The 27454-nt window shown below is 57.6% G+C and overlaps 1 protein-coding gene across 2 annotated transcripts; it reads right to left on the bottom strand.

Annotated features, from left to right (window-relative positions):
- Positions 1–2345: 2345 nt before the first annotated feature.
- Positions 2346–25992, bottom strand: MFN2 (mitofusin 2). Of its 2 annotated transcripts, none has more exons than XM_075550911.1 (19): positions 25755–25992; positions 24168–24304; positions 19668–19846; positions 17210–17345; positions 15775–15937; positions 14281–14405; positions 13262–13370; positions 13048–13155; positions 12030–12183; positions 11843–11910; positions 11592–11713; positions 9465–9591; positions 9031–9135; positions 8328–8430; positions 7694–7914; positions 6981–7136; positions 5770–5966; positions 5047–5181; positions 2346–4037 (listed from the first exon to the last, which is right to left on the bottom strand). In XM_075550911.1, exons 3-19 carry the CDS (start codon positions 19840–19842, stop codon positions 3968–3970), a joined length of 2274 nt encoding a protein of 757 aa, XP_075407026.1. In that variant the 5' UTR covers positions 19843–19846; positions 24168–24304; positions 25755–25992; the 3' UTR covers positions 2346–3967. The 2 variants fall into 2 exon arrangements, with proteins under 2 accessions (XP_075407026.1, XP_075407023.1); XM_075550908.1 differs by having other exon boundaries at positions 25763–25992.
- Between the last annotated feature and the right edge of the window lie 1462 nt (positions 25993–27454).

The raw sequence follows: 27454 nt of genomic DNA, 5'->3' as shown, positions 1-27454 counted from the left end.
ATTTTACCAAGCATGCTGTCTTCCTCCAGCCTGGCCTCTCCTCATAACATGACCAAAGTCAGTAAAAGGACGTCTCGCCATCCTCGCTTCTAAGGAACACGCTAGTTGTCACTTCCTAGATGGAGGGTTCGTCTGACAGTCCCCAATGCACTTATTCTTCTTCATCAATGCCCTAATCCAAAGGCGCCCAGTCTTCTCGGGTCTTCCTTACTCACTGACCAGCATAAAAAAATCACACTGAGGAAGCACAGTACATCGTACATACCTGCCTCTATAGAAAACTTAGAAACTGCTAACTGGTCTACCGTGTCGGAAAGCGGATCAGTGGCTGCTTGGAGATGAAGTGAATGGGAGGTGCCCGTCGTCATCCCTAGAAAGGGGACAGAGAGCTCCCGTTTGGAGGTGGCTCTTCCTGCACCAGGGGCCCAGCATGTGCTGCTCTTAGCATCAGGAGGCTGCTGTCAGAGACGGTCAGGGAACAGCGCTTGTGGCCATTGGTTAGAACTTGCCAAGTGGCTCTCACAGCTGGTTTCCAGCACTAGTGGCAGATAAGACTGTTCATTGATGTGATGCCTCACGTGATGCCCCGGACGCATGTCATATCTACCATCCCCCAGAAACGCCTCAACTGTTAGCTCAGCCCGAGTCTGACTCAGAAGGAAGGCCGGGCCCTTGAGGAAGGTGTGATCTTGCCTGGCTCTGCAGGGGGTGGGGGCTGCTTCAGAAGAAGCCCGATGAGTCAGATGATCTTCCCAATTGGACGGGCTGCCTGTCTGTCACCCGCACCCTTTGCACAGAGAGGGGTGCATTCCTGGCTGCACAGCACACCCAAACCAGGAAAGCCCAGGAATCAGCCCCTCCAGTTAATTCAGGCTCCGATGGGCCCGACACACGGAGATCTGCCCAAGGGTTTCGTGATGGCTCCTACCTTCCCTCAATGTGCCGGGCTGTCGAGGCTGTGATGTTGAAACTATGCCGCTGGTATTTCAAATTCCAGCAGGGTCATCCCTGGTGAACAGGTTCCAGGAGAGCTTCCAGACCAAGAGGAAACCAAGGAAGGAGGCCCAGGTCCACTTCCGAAGAGAAAGAGCAGCAGAGAACACTGTAACCCTTTAAGAAGGGGTGAAGAACCGATACACGAGGATGATGGTCCTGGCCAAAAATACTGACCGACTGTCCCGGAGCAAGTACAGCCAGAATGGTCCTTAGGTGGGAGGATGGCGAGGCTTCATCCCGTCCGTGGGCCATTTTCCAGGAGGGACTCGTCCCTGGAGGACATCATGCCTGCTTGAGGGCAGTAAGAGAGGAAGGCCTCCGACCAGATGGACACAGCGGCTGCAGCCGAGCTCGAATGTCATCCTGGGGATTGCGCAGGACCAGAGGTTCTCAGAGTGGGAGCTGACTCAACACCTAACCACACACGTTCACAGCAGCAGACGGCCACTTTTCCCCGGTGGCTGTGGGTTCGAACCACCAACCTTTCAGTTAGCACTTTAACCGCTGCATCACCAGTCCCCTTCCTGGAGACACGCTCCCCGCTGCTCAGAACAAAGCCGTGAATGAGACAGACACTGAAGGCCCTCTTTTGGACTCCCGTCCGTCGCCGGGAATAATTGGTTTAGCGGACTGTGAACGCTGCATCAATGACAGAAGCCAACTGTGGCCCGAGGTCAACAGCTGGCAGAGGCAAAGACCGAAGCTTATCACTGGCTAACTCTCCTACAGAGTTGACTGACTTACCAGCAGCTTGGTGGCAGCTGGCGGGAAGCCAGGGTGACACTAGGGTCTGTGGCTGGGGAAACCCGTCAGGTCCGTCACCAACTGACATGTGGAGCCTCGGAAGTGACCAAGCAGCACAGGGCAGGGGATGAGGCAACAGCGAGCGGTCAGGGGAAGTGGACTTGCCTCTGCTGCCACGGCTGTGTCCACTACTGAGCTCTGCCCACCCCCCACCATCACAGCCAGGTTCTCAGAAGACGGCCAAGTAGGGTGGCCCCATCTGAGTCACGACAGTTAGCAATCAGCAACGACATCACACTACGGATTTCCTGGTCCTTTCAGGCAAGTCGCACCACGTGTTCTTCAGAGAACATCAGGACGAGGAACCCACAGGCAGATCAGTGGGTACGTCCCTCAGCGGAGGCCGGGTCACTCTGAAAGCAGACGCAGGGCTGCCTTAGTGGGCGCTGAGTTGATGCCCTGGGGCCAATCTCGACAGCAGAGGCGGTGCGCTGAAGTATGTTCTGAAGCAAAGGCTTTCGGCAGCAGTAAGAACGTTTAAATACATGCACAGCCGTGTGTCTGGGGCTTGCTCAGCAAATCATCAAGTGAAGAATCCCACCAAGGATTTCCAAGTACATTTTATTTCTGTTTCCTTAATATCAGCAATGATACAGGAGTAATTCAGGCAAGTAAATCCCCGTAAATACATCAGAGAGAAAGCTCAGGGTGCCGAGCACGTCTCGAGCTCTAGCAAATGAACAGGGAAGCCAAGAAGAGAGCAGCATCAAATTAAAGTGCCTTTTTGCCAAACTTCTTTCAGGAGTCTCCCGTCTGTCACATTGCGCTGCTGACGTACGTAGCTCGGGCTGCCATTCCTTCCCAAGGGCCATACCCAACAATTCATGTGTGTCGCCACTTTAAATAACATTGTAAAAAGAGCACAAGTTCATTGGAGCCGCGTGACATGGATTTTCCCTGGCGGCCACTACCCAGTCCAAACATCCTCCCACCATGCGTCCACCATGCCAAGTCCGACCCTTTGTCCCACACACCAGGGTAGACCGAGGATTGGAGGGCAGCAGGTATGTGGAGAGGGTCCATATATTGCCCCCCCACACCCCTCCCTCCAGTGACGGACCACATGCTTCTCCCCAAAGCTAGACTACCGCTGGAAGCCACGCTGCACCCTGCTCAGGGAGGCCCGCTGCTCGGACAAGGCGAGTGGGGACAGGTACCTGCCCGACTTCGCCCATTCACAATCCCCCAACTCAACAGCAGAAAACAAGGTCAGCAAGAGGCCAAACGGGGGCCTGGGTGTGGGCTTTGCCTCACTTTCTGGGGTTGACTGCAGAGTCGTTGGCACAGGGCACTTTGTCCAGAGGACTGGTGGCAGATGGCAGTTGGGAGTGGGGGACCACGCTAGTGGGATGGGGGCTCCTGAGCCCCATGAAACCCCAACAAGAAGCCCTGTCCTGGGTTGACTCCAGTCTCCATCTGTTCCAGAAGGGATCAGGGATGCAGTCCTCTCAGCCTGCACCAGGTCCCCTCCTCCCGTCACACATCACTTCACAATCTGAACTATCTCTCACAGCACCACCTCTGCATCGCCTGGGCAAGGGTCAACCCTAGAGCAAGGGGCACCAGGAGGAAATGGGAGTCCCTTCCTGGTGTGGCGGCGGCCCTGGTCCTCTCCTGGCTCCTCCCCACAGCGCCCAGGTGGCCGGTCTCAACGCAAGCACACCAACACTGGCGCCAGTGGCCCCACAAACACAAAAGGAGGAAGCTGAAGGGCAAAGGACACAGCCACGGTCTTCCCAGAAAAATGCAGTCTGGGGACACCCAACAGCCCCAAGGCTGCGCTCTCTGCAGGTGCACCAGGGCCAGGGGAGGTGGGCCTGTCTGATCCCCTCTGAGGCTCCAGCCAGGCACCCTGCAGGGCTAGGAGCTGACGGAGCCAGCACAGGAGTCTCCGTGAGGGCCTGAGAAGAGAGGGGCTGCGTGTCCACTCCTGGCACAATGCTGTCCGTCACCATGAGCACCTCCCGGAGGGCGGGAGGCCCAGATCTCCCTGGGACAGCAGGCAGGCGGGGGACAACTAGTGCGTAAGGGCTCAAAACAGTACAAGACAGTGGGCGTGCTTGCTTTGGGGGTGGCTCGGCAGGTGCTGCCCGTGCCCTGGGGGCCACGCAGCACTGAGGGGCCGGCTCCGCCTCCTCCATGCAGCCTCCAGCTCGGCAGCAGGCCACTATCTGCTGGGCTGCAGGTACTGGTGCGTGAACATGTTGAGCTCGCTGTCCAACCAGCCCGCTTTATTCCTGCAAAGAAACAGCAACTTTGTGGCGGGAGCTGGAACCAGGCGGGATGACACTGTGCCAGGCCTGGCTCTCAGGAGACGCAGCAGGTCCTCCCACAAAGGTTGTGCACCTTCCTATGGTCACGCGGCTGGTGAGGGATGGAGCCAAGCCCCGTGTTTGATTCGGCCTGGGACCACACACAAGTCCCTTTGCTGCTCCCCCACCGGCACCCCACACGCGTTTCCTGCTAACCGAGACCCCTTAGATTTCCCAGGGGACAGTAAGCTGTGTGGCCCTGGGAGGAGATGGCTGCCCAGGGGGTAGAGGAGAGGGTGCGGAAAGGGCGCCAGCAGGGTAACTCCCCTTGCGTGGTGAGGGCACTAGACTGGCACTCTTTGAGGTGGCTGCCCCAAGCCTCTAACGCCCACAGGCTGACTACAGGAAGCACAGGGCCCGCCCACCCCCGCCCACCCCCCTCAGGTTGATGGTATCTTGGCTGCGGACTTTCACTGCAAAGGGAACGTCAATGTCAGCACACGCGCCCAGGACCCGGCTCCTCAGGGGCTCTCTCCCCTGCTCAGTGTGGGGACACCCCTCTGGGACGCTGACAGGAGACCGCGGCCTGTCGGGCAGTGGGGCGGTCACGAGCTTCCCTGTGGTGGCGGTGGGCCTGCCGGGAGCCCCCGGTGACTATGAAGATGGCCAGCCCCTCGCTTGACCAACTGCTCTGAGATTCCAGACAGGCGACCTCGCTCTCCTCCGAGCACCAGCTCTGCCGTTAGTGAAACAGGGATCGTGCTGCGCCCCCCCACCCCCTTCACAGGACGAGGTTGCAGAGTGCCCGACCCAGCCCAGAGAGCCAGGAGCATCACAGCCCAGGAAGAGGGGCTGCGGGTTGGGAGGCCAGGGCCCTGGGCTCCTCTCCTATGCCCGTCCCCTGGGCTCAAGCTCCTGCCGGCGGTGACGGGCATCTTGTTGAGCCCTACCACTGGCACCTCCATCACGAGTGGGGCTGAGGCGCCAAGCATACCTGAGCAGCTTTGCTTTGCTCTGAAGGGAATCGAGGATTCCAATTTTCTCGTTCATGGCGGCAATTTCCTGCTCCAGATTCTCCCGGGTGATGTCGACTTGCTGGCACAGATGTGCAAAGGTTCCAGACAGCTCCCTGCGGGGCAGAGTGGGAGCAAGCGGGCCACGCCGAGGTTAGGGCTAGACCAGGCCTGAGGGGGCGGCAGTGGGCGGCTGGCTCTGAGAACACGGATGGCCCCTGCACTCTCAGATCCCGGCTCTGCTAACAGGCAGGCCCGCACAGCAGCTGTTTCTCGTCTCCTCTCCTCCCCGGCCGTGAAAGCCGCGTGCAGCTCACAGGGCTGGGGGATAAATGGGGCTGCAGGGTAACTGCCCAGCCAAGAGTCTGGCCACCACGAGGAACACAAGCACGTGGTTCCGTTCACTCCTCACCCCTCTGTCAAGCAGCTACAGGTCCTCCTGACCCCAACTCTGCCACAAAGCGAGACCCACAGCCCCAGCTCTAAAGGCAGCCTCTAAAAACGAGACCGTCAACGTCTGCTTCCCACTTCTCCCTGCCTCGGGGGAGCTGAGGCCCACTTTGGTCCCAGGTGGGACACTGGTGGACTGAGGAGATCCTGCTCAAATCTGGGTAGCACAGCTGCAAAAGACCCTGGGGGAAGGGGGAGGGGAAGGGGACTCGGGATGCGGGGACCCCACCCCCACAGCTGCCAGGCCCACTCACTGCTGGACTTGGTGGCTGCAGTTGGAGCCAGTGTAGCTGATGATGAGCTGTAGCTTCTCACTAGCGTACTCCACAAACTGGCGCTTGAAGGCCCTCTCCTTGGCCTTGGTGGTCCAGGTCAGACGCTCGTAGACGTACAGGAGACCATACAGCCCCAAGGACAGGGCAATGAGCCGCCAGCCCACTGCCTTCCACACCTGCGGGTGGGGCAGAGGGGTCAGCAGGACCCCACAGCCCCGCTGCTGCCCCTCCTCTCTGACCGTCAGGCTTCCCAGGCGCCTCCTTAGAACCCGCCAAGGGCAGAGCAGCAAGGTCGTCTCTAGTTTAGAATTGGGGAAACCACCACACTGGACACAGGGCGGCCTGTGCAAGGTGGGAAGTCAGGCGCAGGCTGTGGATCGGGGACAGTGCAGACAACAGTAACTTGGCCACCGATCTACAGCGGAGCGCTTCTGTCAGTCTGGTTAGCCACACATGTATCCAGGGAGCCCACTGGAAAGCACTGCCATGCTGGCTGAGAAAATCTAGCCTCCCACCCCACCGCCCACAATGCTCTCTGCCACGGCTGGGTGGTAAGAGGAGCCCCCGCAGGTCACAGCCGCACCCAGGGCAACCACCTCCATCAATGTCACAGTATGGGACAGGAGGACCAGTGTGCATGCTGTCTGTGGCTCCCCTACCCTGGGAAATCAATTCCACCGCCTCCCCACCCCCCATGGAGACGGTGCCCAGCATCAAGAGGGCAGCCTGTTGATGGAAAGGCAGGTCCTGGAGAGACGAGGGTTCGAGTCCTGCCCCGGCATGCCTCTTCTATCCTTGCAAGTCGGGCTCTCCGTTTCTTCCAATCCCAACAGGCACTCCCTGCCACGCCCCCTCTTTGAATCCCAGGTGTGCCGATTCCTTGGGTCACCTTCCTATCCCACCCGACCCGTGTAGCACAGGCCCCACGTGGGAAAAGCCGCGGGCTTGGAGTCGGACGGAGCTACGGGTCTAGTCCTAGCCTGCCACACTTATCCTGGAATCTCGCCTTCTGGAGACGAGAAGAGAGGAGCTCTCGGGAGGCCGGCTAACCTCGGGAGGAAGCACCTGCCCCCTGAGGGCCAGGGCTGCACAGGACTCCAGGGACCAGAGAAGACTCCTCAGAGGGCAGTGCTGGCCAGCACAGGGACCACGATCCCGCGCCCCCACCCCAAGGCAGGGCTGTCACTGACCACCCCTCCCACGACGAGAATGCCCATGGAGGTCCGGGACGTCAGGGAGGCCAGGCCGGTCACCATGGAGACCATGAGCTCTTCCTGGGTGAGTGAGCCCTGTGGCAGTGGGGGCATGCTGGGGTTGGCTGGTGTCAGAGGGACGGGACGCTGCACCTGGAGAGAGTGGGGACAAAGGGGGAGAGGAGGATGTGGGGAGAGCTGACAGGGACACAGAGTGGCTCCACATCAGCCAAGGACGTTAGCTTTTCACACGCCTGTGAGCACAATCCTTCAGGGCAGTGCCTGTACTGAGAATTCTGGAACAACTGCGGTACGGAGAGATGGATAAAGCCCCCTAGTGGTGCGATGGTTAAGTGCTTGCTGCCAACATGGAAGACTGCTAGTCGGAGCCACCAGCACCTGGGGGAGACAAGCCCTGGTACTGCTCCCATGAAGCTGCCCACCCAACAACCAGGGGCAGCTCCGAGCAGGAACTGGCTTGACCGCATGCAACCGCGTCAAGACGAGTAATTTTAAAATAACCGATCTCTGTTTTGGAATTACATCCATACTTTCATGTGTTCCAGGAAGAATACAGCCCATGTTTGTAATTTCACATATGTAACTGCTTAGGACAAGATTATGTTTATCTGCGGCCAGGGACATGCTTCCTGGCTGCCCACACTGCCCCTAGGGCCCCTGACCTCTTCAGAGTGGCCCGCCCTCCTTGCCTGGTCACTGTAGCCCATCAAGGCCCGACGGCTGTTCTTGGGACCCAGGAACCGATTCACGAGCATGGTCCAGCCGAGCGAGAAGTGGAATTCGATGTCCTCCTGAAAGTCGGCACACAGCTTGTCACAGTTCAGGTCGTAGCTGAGGGAGAAGCACTGCCGAGGGACCAGCATGTCGATCTGGCTCCCCAGCGACACGGGGAGGAGGGGCTTCAGGCCATCTGCAGGGACAGAAACAGAGGGAAGACACATCAGCTCAGGGCCCAGTGCCACACTTGTATCGCACGTTGGGTGCCAGGGCCCAGTCCACTACTGTCAGATACTAAACAGCTAGCTCAGCACAGGCCCTCCGCCCAGGACAAATGGCTGCAGGAATGACTGGAGGGCAGGGCGAGGCTCCATGCCTGCCAGACAGTCACACCTCACTGCCCTTAAGACGGGTGAGATTCCCAAGATCGCTCCTGAGGTCTAGGTACAGAATGAAATCACAACCTAGCCTAGAACCTGAAGGTAACCAGCTGACTCACTGCAAATGACTAACACATAGGTGGGTGGTTACTTCTTTAGCTGCTTGGTCTGCATCTGCTCTCAGGGCAGCCCCCAGCCCAGGTGTCCACACCCCGGCTGCACTGACCGATCATGTCCTGCTGCATGGTCTGCAGAGAGCTGGTGATGGCTGTGGAGCAGCGGTCCGACATGTTCCGGCCCAGGCCCTCCTCAATGTGGCGGTGCAGCTCCTGCCAGCAGAGAGGGAGGTGGGGGGAGGAGCCAAAGTACGAGGACACGCGAGGGTGGCCAGACCTGCATAATGAGCCCACCCAACCGCAGAGAAGACTACACACAGCTGGGTCCTGAAAACGCAGCTCGTGAGCAGCCACCTAAGGTGCAACTATCAGTCTCCCCATGCAGAGATACACTCGTGATGGCAGGCACAGGCACGTGATGAGGCCAATGGACTCGGGTCAGAGTCTCGTGCCCGAGTGTGGTTCCACAACCCCGAAACCTGAAGGATTACCCGGGGCCTGGCCGCTACTACTACTGCTCTGAAAAGGGTCACGGTAGAAAGTCGGGGATGAGTGAGGAAGAGCGTGGGACAAAATGGTCAGAGAGACTAACTAGAGGGCCTCGTCCCCTCTCAAGTCTAGCAACTGAACTGACCCCGAATTAGAATCAATTGTTTAAGATCAAAAGGGCAGCATTCCCCAAGGACAAAAGTTCAGAGGCCTCGGGAAAGAGGAATGGAAACAGGAAGCGGGAGGACGAGGGACTCTCGACAGAACATGGAGGGGGAGCTGCCAGGAGTGCGTCTGAAATGCGGGAGGCAGCGCCGGACTCACATTCTTGTAGACCTTGAGCACCACGGGGGAGGGGTGGAAGTCCATCTGGTAGTCATCCACCAGCACAGACAGGCGCCTGATCTCCTCGGCCATCGCCGTCGACACCTACAGCAGAGGAACAGCCATCAAGCACTGAGGAGGAAGAGGCGCCCTTGTGAAGCCCGGGGGAGACCCGGTCAATCCCTCCTCTAGCCAGTGGCTTCCTCGGTTGACCGGTGGATCTGAAGCTTTTCGAGGCAGAAGGACCGTAGAGACGGGCCGCTCAGCCACCCACGTGGAGATGGAGGCTCAGGGAAGTACAGACTTGCCCAGGGTGGCACAAGGGGATGAGGTGACCCAAGGGAAGGATCCATAGGCCTGGGCCAGGGCCAAAACTGCTTTCTGGAAGGTCCTTAGAGAGGGTGTCTGCATTTACCTTTCCTCCTGTCGCTCACCTGTCTTTCTACTTCCTCTGTAATTTGCTTGATTCGTAGTTTGTAGTCTTGAGCCAAGAGCTCCAGCTGTTTGTCAATAAACCTCAGGCGGTCTTGCCGCTCCTCACGCATGTCCAAGCAGTAAACTCTGGGAGCAAAAGGTTCAGAAGGAGCTTGGTCACTGAGCCCAGGATGATATACTGACTAGTCATCAGGGAATTGGAATCAAGAGCGGTACACTCTCTACCCATATGCCCTGCAAAAACGATGAAGTCTGAGGTCCTGGTGAAGGTGTGGGGAAGTGGGGCCCCTGCATGTGCTGCTGGGGGGATCCTGAGTGGGCACAGCTGTTCTGGAGAGCAATGACGAAAAACGGAAACACAGACAACTGGAGACGGAACAGTCCCACCCCAGGAATCAGTCCTAGAAAGACTTACACACGTGGCAAGGCGACCGTGAACAGATGCCCAGTGCAACCACAACCAGTGAAGCCCGAACACCAAGCCACAGGGAACGGGCTAGCGTAGTTAAAGGGGCGGGCCTGGTGGAGCAGTTATTAAGGTACAGGCTGCTAAACAAAAGGGCGGCAGTTTGACCCCACCACGGACTCTGCAGGGGAAAGATGTGCCCGTCTACCCCTGCAGAGCTGCTGCTGCTGCTGTTAGGTGCCAAGGGCTGGCCCTGACTGACAGCTACTCTGCTTCCAACAGAATGGGACACGGGCTCCCGCCCCGTGTTGCAGCCACCGTGCCAATCTGTCTCCTTGAGAGACGTCCTCTTTTCCACGGCCCTTCTACTTATCTATGCATGCCGCCCTTCTCCAGGGGCTGGTCTCTCAGGATGACAGACCCAAAACACACGAGACCAAGTCTCGCCATCCTCCCTCCCAAGGAGCAGTCTGGCTGGATTTCAGTCAGTTCTTCCTGCTTCTTGCAGCTAATGGCGTGGTCAATGCTCTGCTCCGCGCCCTCATCCACAGGCTTTCTTTCACTGTCTACTTGCACACGCACATACCAAGACTGGCACCACTGTGGTGTGGGTCACGCACACCTTCGCCCTCAAAGTGACGACCGCTATTCAAACCGTAATGAAGCCAGTCTCTTGCAGATTTATCTGCCCAGTACATCTTTGTTCAAAATATTCATGGAAAAGTACCATTTTAGCTCCACTTTGCCACAAAATGTTTAAAGCGCCTCCCGTGTGCTTCAAGCCCCTTTATTTTCAGCCAGCAAGGTTTTCATTGGCCCCTCCCTCTCCGCCGTCCTTAGTGTGGAAACTCTAAATCTGCCTACCATGAGTGACAACCTGCTGGTAGTTGAAGTACCCGGCAGTTTATAGCATCAGTGCAACATAGAAGCCGTCACAGGACAGCAAACTGCTAAGGGAATGTAAACATTACAGCCTGTGAGACGCGGGGCAGGCAGGTCAGCACACAACACTACTGCAGGCAGAAATCAATAAAGTCCAACAGGCGTCAAATAACCAAGCGTCACGTCGATGCAGAGTGGAAACTGAAGGGAGCTGGCTACTGGAGCCGTGTACTTGAGACCAACAGCGCTATGCCGCACCGCATTTTCTCCAGGAACTGTGTAAGACGTCCTCCAAAGTGAGGGTGCAGGCTGCCTATCAAATTGACGACAGTGGCCGTCTCTGAGGAGCCTGAGTGGCACCAGTGGTGCAGACAGGGCGGATCAAAGGGCTTCCCGTTCAAGTGCCCGCAAAGGCACTGCTCACTTCTGGAAACCCCGCGGGGCGCCGCCGGAGCTGCCCCCAGGGCAGCGCGCTCAGTGCACTTGCACTTGCATCAGCTGCCGTGGAGGAGACGGAAGCCCGGTGCTTTCATTTTGCACTCTGTGCGTTTCTAAGTTGCAAATATTCCCATCACCCCCTCCAAGGACAAAATGCCTTAAAAACGTGTTCTGCACAAAGTTGTGAGGATGGCCACGGGCAAGCGTGGCACAAACCTGGGGGCCTCTGCCAGGTGCTTGCAGGGTGGCACTGCAGTGGCCCAGAAGAACGCACCCAGCCCCTGCTGCCCAGGCTGCCCCAAGCAGGCCTAACGTGGTCTGGGGGCCAGCGGAAAGGGCGCTGCCCCAGGGAGACCTGAGTCTACAGGCTGAGTGGCCACTCTGGGTGGCCAGCGCTCACCGCTGCTCCTGCGCCGCGATGTGCAGAGAGTCCATGATGAGGCGCACGGCTTCCGCAATCTGCTTGGCTCGAACTGTGTGCTGCTCGAATTTGGTCTTCACTGCAGACTGGGAGATGCACTCCTGAAAGGCAGCGGCAGTGAGGGAGGCCGGGCCACAGCCAGTGCCAGCCTCTCTGGCTCTCACGGCCAGGGACACAGCCTGGAGCCCTGGGGAGGCCCAGAGCCCGGACCTCAAACTCCAAAGGCTCACCTCAAATCGCCTCTCAAAATTCTGAAACTCAAACATCCTCACTTGAAAGCCTTCTGCAAGAGCGCCCCCTAGGAGAAGGGCACAGCATTAGCACTCACCCACAGACTGTGTGGAGGACAACTACCAGCCCCCCTCAGAAACCCTCTCCAAGCCCAGGGAGAAGGAAACACAGGGCACCCGTGGTTACCTCCTTCAGGCATGCCCTGGGCTTTCTGGATCCTGGCGTTGAGCACCTCCTTGGCCGACACAAAGAAAATGCGGTCCCCAGCCTGGGCTCGGTCCACCACGCCCAGCTCGTCCACCAGGAAGCCAGTGCAGCGTTCCATGTGCTGCCGCCGGACCTGGAACCCAAGCAGGAGAGTGTGCACATGTGTGTGAGCGCTCTGCTGGAAAAGGGGCTCCAGGTGGCGTCCACAGCCCCTAGCTGCCTCTTGTATAAAATCAGCAGTGGCAGAGTCAGCTGGGACAATCACCAAAGGCATAAACACACCAGGCCAAGTGACTCGCCCATCTGTTTTACCATCGCTCTGCCCCAAAAAACCACTGCCACGAGGAATGCTTGGGGTATATTCTCCCAAGCATTTCACAGTATGGGCACACAGCAGACAAGAGTACATGCTCCTGAGGTACCTCCGTGTTAAGAGCCCACAGCACCTCATGCAGGTGCCCCAGGAGGCAAGGGCCCTAGGAGCAGAGTGAGTCGGGCTCCCTCCCAGGGCCTGCCTTCTACAGGAGCCGCTGACATGCTAGGTTCCCATACCTCACCCTCGGCGCTCCTCCGCCTGCGGGGACCTGCCATCCTCTAACTCTAGGCACAACACCCATCTCACAGGCGAGGACCCGGAATCGCCCGAAGGCTGAGCAATTTACCAAAGGCACGTTGCCCCACGGCAGCCAGTGGAACTCGGGCCTGTCGACTGCATGCTACCGGTTTGTCCTGATTTCCTCCCGCCCCACGACAAGAGCTTTCATGGACTGCGGGCCCTGACTAAACCTCCACAAGCACAAGAGCCTCAGGCCCCAGCCCAGGAAGAGCTAAGTAAGTGGCGGTGGTGACAGTAGCTCTTTCAACGAGGGGCCTATCTAGGAAAGGGACCGGAGAAAGATGGTTAAAGCAGTGCCCCCAAGAACACTTAGGACGTCTCTGGACATGAGATGAACTCAGGACAGTGGACATCCCCGAACCTGCCAGAAAGAGCACCCACCTCCTCCATGTACTCGGGCTCCGAGGCGGATGCGTCCCAGCGGTTGTTCAGGATGAAGATGTTGGGGCGGGAGAGGCGCTCGCTGACCTTGTGGAAGAACTGCTTCTCCTAGACAAGGTGGGGCACGGCCACAATGGAGGCACTGGGCCGATCATGACTTGTCACCCCCTGCCAGCTGCGGCCGGGACCGCAGCTGGCGGTCGGACAGGCTTACCGTCTGCATCAGGGTGGACTCCGAGTTGGCCACCAGCACAAACACATCAGCATCCAGGCAGAACTTGTCGATCCAGCTGTCCAGTTCGGTGGTGACATCGATACCAGGGCTAAAGGTGACAGAGGAAGCCAACCTCATCAGGCCTACCCAGGCGTAGGCCCTGCTCTGAAAGACCTGCGTTGGCACGGCAGCCGGTGGTCTGGAAGCGTGTTTCCGCCACATGTATCTACCACTTATACAAGCATCATGAGCCCTGCTGATGTCACGGATTAAGCGTTGGGCTGCTAACCTCAAGCCCTGCAATTTGAAACCGTCACCGTGCCATGGGAGAATGATGAGGTTTTCCGCTCTCGTGCGGACCCACAGCCTCAGAAACCCACAGGGGCAGTTTGAGCCTGTGCGCTTGGGCAGTGAGTTTGGTTTCATACAGAGAAACCTGTGAGGGCGGGGACTCGGCGGGGTGGTCATGTCTCTTGAGGGCCGGCAGGTTTTCCACCTGAGGCGCAGTCTTAGCACTTTCCTATTGCTCTCGATAGTGCGGAATATTTTCATTTTCCTTCTGTGACAGGTGTTGCCGTACATAGGGTCTGGTTTTCACAGGTTCCACGGTACTGTACAATTTTACTTCAGAGACACACATTTGAGGCCAAGTTTTATAGTTAAGAAAATTGAGATAAACACCAAACACAGGACCTTATTTCTTTGTACAGTTACTACCTGCCCACAAAGCAGGGACAAAGTCCTCCTTCAAGAGACCTGCGATACCACGGACTCCAGCACCCCACCTACCCCACCCCCACCCCCCAATCCAAACACCAACACTGGGACCTTCCTGGGCACGAGGACATGCTGGCGACCTGCCGCTGTGGGGACAGTTGGTGTTGGAGGGAGTCCCAGAGGAGGGGGGTTTGGATGAGGCGGCCAGAAAGCCGGGAGACATCAGCAGAGCAGGGGAGAGCCCAGCGGACTGCAGCCCGGGGGGACCCGGAAATGACCAAGTGGTCTGCCCTCCCTCTGACCTGTCCATCAGCACAAGGTCGTCCTTCAGAAGCGAGCACTTGGAGTTGGGCCACATCACGCTCACCAGGCTGCCGGCGTGCAGCTGCTCGTCCTGGTGGAGGGCATGGGCCAGCTGGTTCACGGTCTGATGGGGGAAGAGGCAGAGAGCAGTCAGGCCAAGAGACAGCCAGCCACTGGCCCAGCTGCTCCAACTCCTAGGCCACAGCGCCGGGGCCCAAGACCGCTGCCTGATCCCTGACCCTTCTTCTCTTGTCCACACGGAAAATGCTCGGCTCCCTGTTCTTGGTGAGCTTCTTTTTGCCGCCCCACCCAGTTCAGGACTCGCTACACCACACCACTGTACAACACGCAGTGACGTTGAGAGTCCTCAAGGAGGGCGGTCATCCACCCCCCTTTTTGCTACACTGTCCCTTCCCACTAACCTAAGCTGATGGCTGCGTACGTTTCCTACCTTTGGACCTGCTCCCACCCATGTGATCCCATGCAGAGGGTTCAAGATAGACTTCTTTACTACTTACGCTAAGTTTTTGGTTTTCAGAAAGGCATCAGGGACGGTTTGGGGTTAAAGTTTAGAAATGATCCCAGGGCAATGGTTTCAGGAATTTGTCCACTTTCATGAGTCCAGAAAACCTGAATTCCATGAGAATTTGGAAGATTGTTTATAAACCCTGCCGTCGATCAGGATTCTTCTAGAGAATCGCTGATCCAAACGTTCGGTCATGGTAGCCAGGCAGTCCTTTGGGTCACACAATAAAGAAGGCAGCTGTCATGGAGGCTCTTAGCCACCCAGGCCGCTTCCGCCTCCTCTGCGGCTGTTCCATGCGCCTCAGACTTGCAAGCGTCTGCGACCCCGTGCCCTCACCGCTCAGTGCACGAGCAAGTACAACAGAAGCACCAGCACGTCGCTAGGCCAAGTAGCTGGATGTCCCATGACACCAGGAACCTCCACCGCAGACCAAGGAACCATGGTCTAAAGCATCCTGTTACACACCTTTCAACAGCTCAGCTTCTTAAAGGTGTACAGCTATGGATGGCAGTCACATCCATCAGCTGTGTAACCTGCTGACCAATGCGTTTTCTCCTCTCTGGCTTCCTGAAGCGGAGCCTGCTCTACACTGACTGAATCTTCAGGGATCCACAATGAAATGAGCACCTGCCTCAGACAAGGACTCAGCGGCTTCTTGGAAAACCTAACTGCCTGGGCCGTGGCCAGGAGGCTGGACGCACGGAGGAACTGCTGGAGAACCAGGCCCACTTGGTCCCTTAGCTGCAGAGGCGGTCTGCGGGGTGACGCAGGCACTGGAAGGTCCTTGGCTCGTGGCCCTCCCCGTTTCTGACCCGCCCTCGAGGGGCAGCTACAGCAGGGTTTTCTATGTTCCTGGGCAGGGAGGCACTGCCCCCTCCTTAGTGTCAGCCCTGTCTCCATGACGGGCTGGTGGGTCTAAGGCCAGGCACTGCCCACCATCGTGCCCGGGCGCAGACCCACGCCTCACCTTGACACTCTTCTTCTCCTCCGAGCCCTCGGTGAGGAGGAAGGCCTCATGGCCTTCCGTGCCCTCCACTCGCAGGAAGCAGTTGGTGGTGTGGCCGATCCCCGAGGGCAGAACTTTGTCCCAGAGCATGGCGTTGATGACGGTGCTTTTCCCATTGCTCGTCCTGGGGAGACAAGGCCGTCAGGGTGCCGGGTGAGGCTTGCGCTGTGGGACTCATCATGAAGTTCAGAGGGCCACTGGAGCCCAGAAGGGCTGGCACACAGGGCAGGTGCCAAAGTACTACTCACTGAAAGCTTGTTAGTTCAAACCCACCCCGAGGTGTCTTGGAATAAAGGCCTGGAATCCGCCCCAGCCTTGAAAAGCCTCCGGAGCCGAGGTACTAAGCACACTTGGTCACTCGGGGTCGGAATCCACGCGGCGGCCACGCACACAGTGCAACCTGCGAGTGATAAGCTGAAGCAGCATTCTCTGCCCCAGGACAAGGCCCTTTCTGCACAGGAGGAGGCAGAGAGAAGGGACAAAGGCCTCTGGCTCCTTGCCCGGGCCGGGCCTTTAGGACACTACCTCATGCTGGCCCTGCAGGTGGCTCTAGGAGCCCGGTGGCAGCAGACACCAACCCTGCCCCTTGAGGAATCCAGCCTCTGCCTCACATCTGTTTGTCTCCCCTCCTCTATTGGAAGTCACTAACTCACCCTCAGACTATCGGAGCTAAACCACCCTGAGGCTTCTGTTTGCCACACAGGGCTTCCTACCCCCCCCCCCACTCACACACACACACTCTTTGTCCAGAGTCCACCTCGGCTCCTAACTGCCTGGGACACCCCTGCCTCTGACATCCCTTCCCTGCCTTCAGCAGCCTCCCCGTCACCAGCTCTTCTCGGGCTCAGAGCCTTCAGTCTGCGCCAAGCATCGTCTTCCTCTCCCTGAATGTGGAGCAATCCAGCCACAGGACTGGCTTCACGGGTAGCAAAGGAAGCACAAGGTACCCCGCTCACCTAAGCCAGCGAGGATGAGGAAAGGACAGCCTGGAGGAGGCAAGGGCCGCATCTGAGGTCACCACCCTTAGGGCAGGACTCCTGAGCACCCAAGCTGCCTGGGTGTCTCTCACACCCCAAGGAGGCCCTGGGCAGTATGAATGGTGATTGTGCTATCTGAACGGTTGACGGTCCAAGTCACCAAGAGGTACCTTGGAAGAAGGGCCTGGCGATCTGCTTCTGAAAACCCTGCAAAGCACCCTTCCACTCCCCACGCACTGGTCGCCATGAACCGAAGTCAGGCAGGGGCATCCAGGGAAGTGAAGAATCGCTCCTTGGGCAGGCGAGCTGCCCTGCCTTAGAGCAGCGGTCCACGTGCGTGGGTACCCAGTGCTTCCCCACCCCCAGCCCCCTCCCCCCCTTCCAGCCACAGAGGATGATTGAGGGCTCCAAGGACTCACCGGCCAAAAAAAGCCACCTTCATGTGCCGCCGGGCCAGCACCTCGCTGATGCCTCTGACCTTGGACAGGTAGCCTCTGACATCCACGACCTGCTCCTCCGTCGTCACAGGGTCCAGCTCCGCATTCCGGTGGGTCTCTGGAGGGGGGTTTGGATGTGTGAGCCCATGAGCAGAGGCGTCCCACAGACACAGCCTAGAGAGGCAGGGACCCTCACTCTGCTGTGGCCGGAGCCCCTCGAGGACACTCCCCGCGTGCTGCCTTGTGACCGCCGGCAAACCGCCCAGGCCTTCCTTTCTGCATCCATAAACTGAGCGGGACGGGCTCTGCCTCATGGGTGCCTGTGAGGCTCAGGGGGGTGAAGGCACGTGCTGGGAGCCATGGGGAGTGCTCAGGAGGCCCTGTCACCATTCGTTATTGTTCACGTGACAGATAATAACCAGGACGTTCAGACCACACACCGGGCCTCGTGGACCAAACACGGCCATACTGACCTGTCACACAGGGCGTCTATGGCAGGGGTTCACTCCGGAGTCCATGTTCTGCACCATTTTGAATTAGACATGGGCCTGCCTGATTCAGCCCTACTAACCGATCAACCTGGTCTCTTACTGCCCCTGTCTGACACCTCCCTCACTCCCCACAGCCACTGGCTTCCTCACCTCTCCAGAGCCCCCATCCCTCTCAGAGCAAGCAGGGCCCTGCCATGGGTGGTGCGCCCATGTCCGCTTAGCCTCAGGCCTGGCTTAGATCATATGATCTTCAGGAGGTCTGCCCTGGGGCTCCCTCACAGCACCTACACCCCTCTCTGAGCTCCTCCCTCAGCAGTGGGGCCACAAGCTCACCGGTCTGCATCCCTAGCAGCTGAGGCCAGGCCAGGTCCACCTGCTCCCTGGCCCTGTGCTGTACAGTGCTACAAAATGAACAGACACTGGCGGAGAACAATGCCTCAAAGGCCAGTGACTGAGGCCAGACCCTGCTCTGCTTCCATCCACACCTGTGCCTGGCGCAAGCTGCGGTGGAAGGGGTCAATGTGTGGCCCCTGGGCGCCCCCCATCCCCACCCCCGAGCCTACAGCAAGAGCACTTCAGAGACAGCCTGGTGAAGTTTCCTGGCAGCTACTACCCTGACAAGTGTGGCCAAGCCGGTGAGACTCCCCCATACTCTCCAGTCACCCCTCTCCAGCCCCCCTCCACCTCCCTTACTCGGCCTTGGCGCCGGCTATCAGGCCTGTGGCTGCATTTACGGAGAACAGGCCCAGGCTGATACCACCTTGTCACCTGCCTTATAGGACATTTCCAAAGCAGTCACCCCCACCTCAGGGTCACCGCAGCTCATCCCTCCCACTCCACTCTAACAGGAAGGCCTCTCATCATCACAAAAAGGAAACCGAAGCGCCCACGCCTGAGGCCAACCCGTCCACACTGTCATTAAGCAAGTGCTCCTCCACAACCAGAAACGTCTATAGACATAGTGTGCAGGACATCTCAGGAAGCCAGCCTTGGGCTCTGGGGGCAGCGAGCTGGTCTGCCTGGCTCTGCATGCCAGAGCACTGCTAACTGCCCGGCCACAGGTCAACCGCAGGCCTTTAAAACTCGGCTCCTGTGCTAGGGCACAACGAGGGGCCTGAGAGTGGACATGAGTCCCTTCCTCAAAGGGAGCCTTGTGGACAACAGGAACTCAAAACAAGCAGGCACTGAGATGCTCTAGTTGAAAGCTGAGAGGGCAGAAGCGGGTCCTCCATGGGGAAGTTGACTCTAAGCATCCTCACTGAGCAGCTAGGCCCTGCCAGAGCGTGACCTGAAAATCTGTCTCTTCCCTGAGCTCCTCTGTCCCAAAGGAGGAAAGCCAGGACCCACGGATGCAGCTTGTGGGTCTTCAAGCAACCCCTGCACCTAGAGCCTTCTAGAGGGAGCCGGAGAGAGCCAGAGGCTGGAGCTGGCGCTCAGACTGAGGTGACCCAGGAACCCGAGCCTCTGTGACAGAACAGCGACTAGTGAGAAAGGTCCAGGTGACGTCAGTTTCCTATTCACAGTCCTACCGTCCCTCTAAAAATAGCATGGAGAGGACACTGGTCCAATATGACCAACAGCCAGACAGCGTGCAGCACCAACAGCGGCCAGGACCAGGCCATGGAGAACATATACGGGCACTGGTGTCAGAGACACCTGGTCGAAGCCCAGCTCTGTCCCTTAAAAGCTAATGGACAACTCTCCAAAGCTCAGCCTGCTGGCTGTTAGTGAGATGATCGCCTAGCCCCCGTGAGTCAAGAGAATACGTGGGATTCCCACCTGTATCCTTAGCTTCCCCGCCTTCACAGACTAATCTCCCCTGAGGCCAGAGTAGAGCTTCCCAGTGGCAACACACTCCCAGGGCAGGGCTGGGTCTCCCAAATCCAGATCCCAGGAAATGCATGCCCCACTGATGGTGGGCAGGGCCCGGGCTGAGGGGCATGTCTCACCTTCCAGGAAGGTGGCACTCTCCTGAATGTACGCCCCCAGCTGCTCAAAGATGCCATTGATCTTCTTCTTGGCAGTGACGAAGTGCTTGAGAGGGGACGCATTCACCTCCGCCATGTGTCTCTTATCCTTCTTGGCCGTGACGATGGAGTTGCATCGAGAGAAGAGCAGGGACATTGCGCTGCAAGAGAAGAGGGCGTGAGCGACCCCAGGGACACAGGGCTCGAGGGGATGGTGAGATCAGAGGCTCAAGGGTGAGTCAGACTGAATTCTGACTCTCAAAAGGAAGGGTTAGAAACCCTACTCTCTATGTGTATGATTAGAAAGCACATGAGAGGGGGTGGTCCTGGTTACGGTAACACAGCAGAAACTCTGGTCAGGTCAGTCCTGAGTCAACCTCCTCTGAGAAAGCAGAGACCAGAGACACCCAGTCCCATGGCCACCTTCCACGAGAGAGAAACCCGCCCCTGGAGTGGCTCCCTGAAGTTGGATGTACAGCAGCCTCAACTACGAGAAAGCAGAGGTCGGTGCGGAGTTTCTCACGTGGTGGCACAAATAGCGTAGCCAAGCACGGGCGTGGTCAGCTGTTTGAACACCGTGTTAGACAACAAACGCACCACAATCAGACGAGCAGAGACAGCATAAGGGGCCTCTCAGTCGCCTGAGCCAGGCCCCGCCTCCCACGGCAGGGCCGCAGAGGGCTGCAGTCTGGGCCCCGGACCCAGCCTTCACCATCTCAGAGAATGACAGGAGGAATTGTGAGGTGACACAGAGAAGCCTTCTTTTGAGTCTTGGGCAGCAAAGTGTGACAGAAATTTGACTTCTTTCCTATCTATCACCCACTGTTGCCAAAAGCAGGGAGCAGGGAATAAATATCAAAATCCGTGAGAACAACGTGGCCTTCAATACCACCATCCCTCAGCCACCCACTGTCCAGGACCCGATGGCCACCATGCCTAAAAGGGTGTGTGTGTGTGTGTGTGTGTGTGTGTGTGTACAGAGAAGGTTAGTCTTCAAGTGAGGGAGGTCCACTTATACAATTTTCTAGGAAATATTTATTGGTCTCACGTATTATGAAAGACATGCACTGAAGAAACTGTGTAACTGTTACCTTTCCATCACCAGCCGTCTATTTCTGCGTGTGGGCATCTCTTGCTTCAGTCACACACATCCTCCTAATCAGTGGTTTACAGAGCCCGTGGTGGCCGGGGCTCCCTGGCCCTGAGATAACCCCCACCCCCGGCAGGTCCCTCTCAGAGGAACCCCATGGAACCAGCAACTTCCCCAGGTCCCAGAAGGAAAAAGAACGTCCTTTCCCAGGATGAGGGCGAGTGCAGTGTGCTGCTCTACCCTATCCACAGCGAAGCACATTCTTGTCTGGCCACTCCCTCCCCAGCCACCTAATCACAAAGCCATCTACCCTCCCGCCAGCTCCCCACGGGGCTCTCTCTGGCTGGGACAGGGCAAGGTGCTGCTCCTGAGCTCATGGGACAAGGTCCTGAAGGAGTTCCCAAGAAACAGAAAGGGCATGGAGAAGGAGGGCGTGATAGGTGAATGCCCTAGCTGCCTCTTGGGAAGCAGTGGCTCAAAGAGTGAGAAGACACACCCACAGGGAGAGGGGGGCCCCATGGTTTGCCGAAGCCCCCCATCACGTTGCCGTGTTAATGACTTCTGAAGAGGAGAAAGAGGAAAATGATATTTCCATTTTCACCTTCATCCTCAGCAGAGCAGAAAGCTCCCACAGACGTTTGCTGTGGTGAGAAGGGGACACTCGGACTACCCCCCAGCTGGAAGGAGAGCACTCTGGAAGCAGGCTCACTGTGGCCGAGTGAACTCCCAGAAAAATGGAGCCAGCAGGCAAGCCACCCAAGGAAGACCCAAAGCACCCTGGGGGGTGGGGATGGGGCGGCGGCACCACACACAGTGTGGTGGCTCAGAGAGTGTTGGAATCAGACAGAGTTGGGTTCAAGCTATGACTGTACAATTTAGGGGCTGTGAAACTTCAACCACGGTATTGAACCTCAGAGCCTTGGCTGTTTTCATGTGGCCAAGTATGAGGCCCTGTACTACTGCAGCAGAGGAAAGATAGCACAAGCAATTTGCTTAGCCCACAGCAAAAGCTTTACAGATTAAAAAGCAATTAGCATTTGTAAACCCTACCAGTAGGTTCACATGACTCTCGGGAGAACTCCCAGACTTCAGGGCGGGGCAGTGGCAACCCCACCAACACACCACAGCCCCCACAACCACCGGCTGGCCAAGACAGTGCAGAGGCTGCTCGGGTGGCAGGAGCAGCTGCGCCCAGCCCCTGAGGTAACCTGATCACAGGCAGCTGGGCTTTTGGAAGCAGGTGCTATAAGTTCTGGTCACAAGTGGCATGTCCAGAAGAAACGAACCCGATAGGAACGTTAGTGTGCAGTCAGTGGGAGATCCAGTGAGAGTTTAGGGGTCCAGGTTACGAGGTGGCTGGATGTTCTGCAGGTCCCGGAGCTGCCCTTTGCTCGCACCACCACCCTGCCCCTGCAAGGCAGTCTCCAGCTCTCTCGAATCCTCGGGCTCTGCTCAGCCCCGAGCTAAGAGTGCATGTTTGTACTGCACCCACTTCTCTTAGTCTGGCACGCGCTTTCCTTTTTCACCCACTGGGCACACTCCTCTCTGTCCTTCTACAGCCACCTCCAGTGTTCTGTGAAGCCTTCCCTGACCTCTCCACAAAGCACAGGCCACCAGACCAGTCCGGGAGAGCCAGTCTTTGACGCAGGGCAGGAGCAGGTATCCACCTGGGGAACCCTTCCACCCCCGCATGCACGAACTGCTGTTTCCCTGAACGGGTGGCTTTGGGCTAAGGACCTGGGCCTTATGACTTGGAACCCAGCAAGTTGTGAGACTTGCACACCTTTCAGCTCCAGGATTGAGTCCTTCAGAAGAGCACACACCACACACACCCCCAATGCACAAAAGGACCTGAGGGGCAAACGCACACCCAGACACCGAGGCAGGGTGCCCTCTCACAGCTTTGCCGGCTGGCTTCCTATCACCCAGCATGGTGGAAGCAGCTGGCTCCTGGACCTCCTCTGGAATGCTCTGATAGTCTCTACTGACCACAGGGTTTGCTGTGGGCCTACGGGGCCCATCCCCCGGCTCTCTTATCAGCTACACCTTCTTAAAACTCACTGCCATCAGTCGATGCCAACTCACGGAGGCCCTGTAGGACAGGGTAACATTGCCCCTGTGAACTTTCAGGACTAACCTCTAAAGGGGAGTAGAAAGCCTTGACTTTCTCCCTCAGAGCAGTTGGTAGTTTTGAACTGCTGACCCATCTTGTAACCGCTGCACCACCAGGCTCCTAGTTATGCCTACACACTTAATTGCACTATGACATTGGCGCTAAGTCAGTGGTTCTCGACCTGTGGGCCACACGCCCCATGCTCCACATCAGGAGCCCAGGGTGGGCTGAATCTGTGAAACACCACAGGCCACCAATCCTCCAGAGCACAAGAACACACTGTGGACTTCGGGAAGGCCTCTTGTAAAGACACAGGCAACCGTACAAACGTAACGGGTGACCAATTTATCAGACAGAAGAATTCTTCTGCACAGCAGCCACTTAATCCCTATGACCACTTTGGGAGGAGGCTCCTGTATCCAGGCAGTGCCCTACTCCCACGGCCAAGGCACGGTATGAACAGACATTAACCGGAGCCCAGAACCAAATCCAATTCGACACGGAAACTGCCATCAACATGCCAGCTCACCAGAAGCTGTGCCTCCACACAAGCTATTAGTTGAGAACGCAAGCATCTTGGGGGAGGAGGTGCAGTGGCAGAAATCACTCTCAGGTGTGTCTGGGTCCCACGCAGAGGCCCTGAGCGCACACCACCTCCTTACCCAGTTTTCTGCACAGCCACTCCTAGCAGGGAAAAGAAAACCGGTCCACGGCCGTCTGCTGGCACACGGGATCAGAGGAGAAGCTGAGAAATTGAAACAAAAGAGTGTACACCGTAGAGGTGGCGGCACAGGCCTCAGAAGGGGGCGGAGAAGTATCCCCCCTCCCAGAGAAGCAGCAGAGAACAAATAGGGAGAGAGAGAGCGACTCCCTGTCATTTTTGGGGCTGACCAGCTTCTGACAGGCTCCCTCCATTAACGTAAAAAGAAGTTGTCCTGTTGTGTGTCCAGTTGATTCTAACGCAGTGTGACAGAGAACTCCCCAAGGGTCCCAAGGCTGCTAATCTTTACGAAATCAGATCGACACATCTTTCGCCCACAGCTGGTGGGTTCAAAATGCCAACCTTTCCGTTGGCAGCCACGCCTTAACCCCTGGAGCACCAGGGCCCGTCAGAAAGCAACTACAGTATCTTTGTGTTTGTTTGCAGCACAGGTTAGAAAGCTCCAGCTGCCCTTACAGGTGACCTCATCCAAGAAACCTGCAGCTGGGTGGTCAGCAGGATACCTTCCTTCCCACTTGACCCCAATTCAGTGTGCCAGAAGTCACAGGCCCCACTTACTTTCTGATGGTGGGGAGAGCTTCACAGGGTGGGCATCACGGACATGGCTGGAGCCAAAAGATGTAAAGGATTTTCATTCTCCTCTGACCTGCCTCGGGATGGGGCTGCTGATTTTGTTCGCTCCACCAATCCTCTGTCTTTTTAAGAAAAGGGATGTGTCAATAGGTAGAGAAGAAAAAGAAAGGGGAAAAAAAACCTCGTATCTGAAACTTGTCTACTCAGGTTTTGAAGCCACACAAACTAATCCCCGAGGGAAGCTTACTCATGGAGAGGTGGAGAAGCTGGGCTGGCATGTGAGGCAGTACCCCTGGGGCAAAGACAACACAGTGGGTGTGGGTACAAACACAATTTCAGCCATCTGTGCTAGGCCTCAGCAGGCCCTTGCAGGGACCCTGGTAAAGGCATCCCCAGAGGGCTGCGGGGTAGGAAGGAGAAGTGAGACAAGGATTGGGTCTGAGGAACCGCCTAGAAGACGGGTGGCATGGGAGGGCAGTGGGAACTTATTGGAGATCTAGGTGTGGCAGATACTTCACCACTTCTTCCGAAATGTCAACTCAAACCACATGTGGGCTCTTTATAAGCTTTAGAGACCACTAGTTAAGCCGAGAGGAGCCCTGGTGGCTCGGTGGGTAAGCACTTGGTTGCTAACCAAATGGGGCAGTATATAACCCGATGAGACAGGTCCACTCTGACCTACAGGGCTGCTATGAATCAGAACTGAGTCTACAGGGAGGCGTTTGGTTCTGGGTGGTTAAGCCCCATTAGGAACTGCTTTCCACCTGGCACCGTTAGGGCCCTGTTGGAGGAGAAATGAAGAACGCTTCTAAGAGAATGAGACCGGGACCACGAGGGATACAACATGGGGAGGGGATGGGCAAGTGGGGCTTCCTGCGCCCAAACATCTATGTAGTGGTTGTAATCGCCATTTTCAGCCGGCCTGGTCCTACCAAGGCGAATTGTAGGACTACGAGGTCCACGCCGACACACCGGGACCCTAGCTGAGGGCGCAGAACTGCTCCCATAGAATTTCCGGGCTTGTGAACTTAACTCGGGTCTCTTCTCCGGAGCAAGGGCTGAGTGGGTTCGAACCACCAACCAAGCACTCGGCGGAGCACCTATTGTGATTCCAGGGTTCTTAAAAATGGCCCCTGCAGCTGGGGGGGCTTACAGCCCGGTGACAAATCGCACAGCAGCCGGCAGTCACGGCGCAACAAAGCGTTCGCAGTGGGGGCGCCCGGGGGGGGGGGGGGCCGGGAGCTGCGGTCGCGAACATGGATGGGCCCAGCCAAGTGCTGCATAGATGAGCCGCACGGAGACGGCTGGGGGACGGGGGTGGAATGTGGTCGTGGAGACTGGGAAGGCGGGCAGGAAGCGGGGCCTCGGGGGACCCCACGCCTCAGTGCCGGTCCCCGCGTCCCGCCCCCTCCTGAGGGCCGCGCTGGGCCGCGCGCCGAGCCCGGAGCGTGGAAACGCTCGGCTGCCGGGACCCCGAATACCGGGGGCTCCGGCGCCCTCTCCGCCTACGCCGCGCAGGCCAGGGCTCCCCGGGTCCGGCCGGCCCAGTCCCCACCGCCGCGGCGCGCTCACCCTCTCACCTTCACCTTCCCGGCCTCGCGGCAGCCATCAGCCACAGCGTCACCAGAGCGCGCCCCCGACCAGGGGGGGCGGGGGGGGGCGACCCGCGCGTCGCCGGCGCGGCAGGGTTACGCTCGTGTCCGTGAGTCCGTGGGCTCCGAGCTCCACCGAACCACCAGCAACGACTTTCGGAGCAAGGGCCCGCCGGCTGCGCCCCTGCTCGAGAGCAGGCTTGGCGTCTGTCCACCGCCAGGGCGTCCCACGCCGATGACGTAGCGCGCGGTGCATCTCGGGTACGGTAGTTCCGGCGGGCCGGATGGGGGCGGGGCGAGGCCTCGGGCTGTCAAGGGGCAAAACAAGGGCGTGGGTGAGAGCTGCCTAGCTTCTGCAGGCAACCCCCTGAGCCTGGCGCCCACAGACCTCCGCCAGCTCTGGAATCCAAATGTGCATCGTGTCGTCTTAGCGAAGCGCTCTCAAGACTTGCAGGCCGTTAGCGTGAGGCGACTCCCCTCGGGAGACAGGCACACGTTTGGACGTGGATCGGGTGCCCTTCAATTGCCTTTGGAAAAAAAAGTTAAAAGCAATTGCCTTGGTGTCACTTCTATGGCGCCCCAGGTGTGTCAGCTTAGAATGGCACAAATCACCAGGCTTTTCTTCCTGGATGCCTCTGGGTAGATTGGCACCTCCAACCTTGAGGTTAGCAGCCAATCAAGCACATTAACCGCTTGACTCCTTTGAGGAAGTAATAGCAAAACAGCAGCAACAATGTATCAGCGTCTATTAACTGTCTGTCACGGGGCACTGAGCATGAGTTTTCTGTAATCCCTCGCCACAAATCCAGGAGGCTTGGGCAGGGTTAGCCAAGCTCACATATGGTGGATCACTGAGCCTGTGCCACGATTGGGCCCCTGAAATATGACTAGGAAATTAAGACGCGTCTGAAAAAGGAATGTATATGACTAGGAAATTAAGACGCGTCTGAAAAAGGAATGTAAACTTTCATTCGGTTGCAGTGACCGCATCTTTTTACATACACTGGCTGAAATGATGACATTAGAATAAATCCACAGCTTTCTTTTTACCTGTTTGTAATCTATTGTTCCTACTGGGCAGATTCTTGTTGCAAATACCGCTGGGTGACCAGCCTCCTGGGAGCCACAACTGGTTGGAGGGGGGCTGCCCCACCCTCACTGCCCTCTGGGCTAGCAGTCTGACTCTGTGTCTATACCCAAGCCCTATCTTCAGGTGTGGCCAGCTCTCTGTGGGATGTGTTACTCATTACCTAGAGCTGCTGCTCGTGTCCTCTGCCCTGCATGCCCTGCCCTGCCCTGCCCTGCCCAGGGGGACTGCCAGTTCTTCTTCTTTCCTCTTTGTTGGCAGCATTCTGCCTGAGCCAGGTAGAGGTCTGGAGGTTCTCGCTTAAACATCTCTCCTGTTCCTTTCCCTACACACCACACTGCCTTGTGAGCTCTGGGCCAGGCTCTAGTCTCTTGCTCTGTTGGCTGCAGGTGTCCCCAAATCCATCCCCAGGCTTCCAGTCCTGCCCTGCACCCAACACTCCGGGTGGCTCTAAGAATCATAGCCCCTAACTGCAAGACCCCTGATCAGTGCTTGAAAGACGACCCAGAGGAGGTGGAGGGCAAGCTGGTATGTACTTGTTGGAAGTGTGTGTGTTTTGCATCACACTTCTGAATGGCTTCTCAGTGGGCAGA

The sequence above is a fragment of the Tenrec ecaudatus genome, chromosome 1 (assembly GCF_050624435.1).
Source record: "Tenrec ecaudatus isolate mTenEca1 chromosome 1, mTenEca1.hap1, whole genome shotgun sequence".
In the NCBI taxonomy this organism is placed as follows: Eukaryota; Metazoa; Chordata; class Mammalia; order Afrosoricida; family Tenrecidae; genus Tenrec; species Tenrec ecaudatus.
The sequence above is the reverse complement of the archived record's forward strand: the minus strand, read 5'-3'. Positions and strand labels throughout refer to the sequence as shown.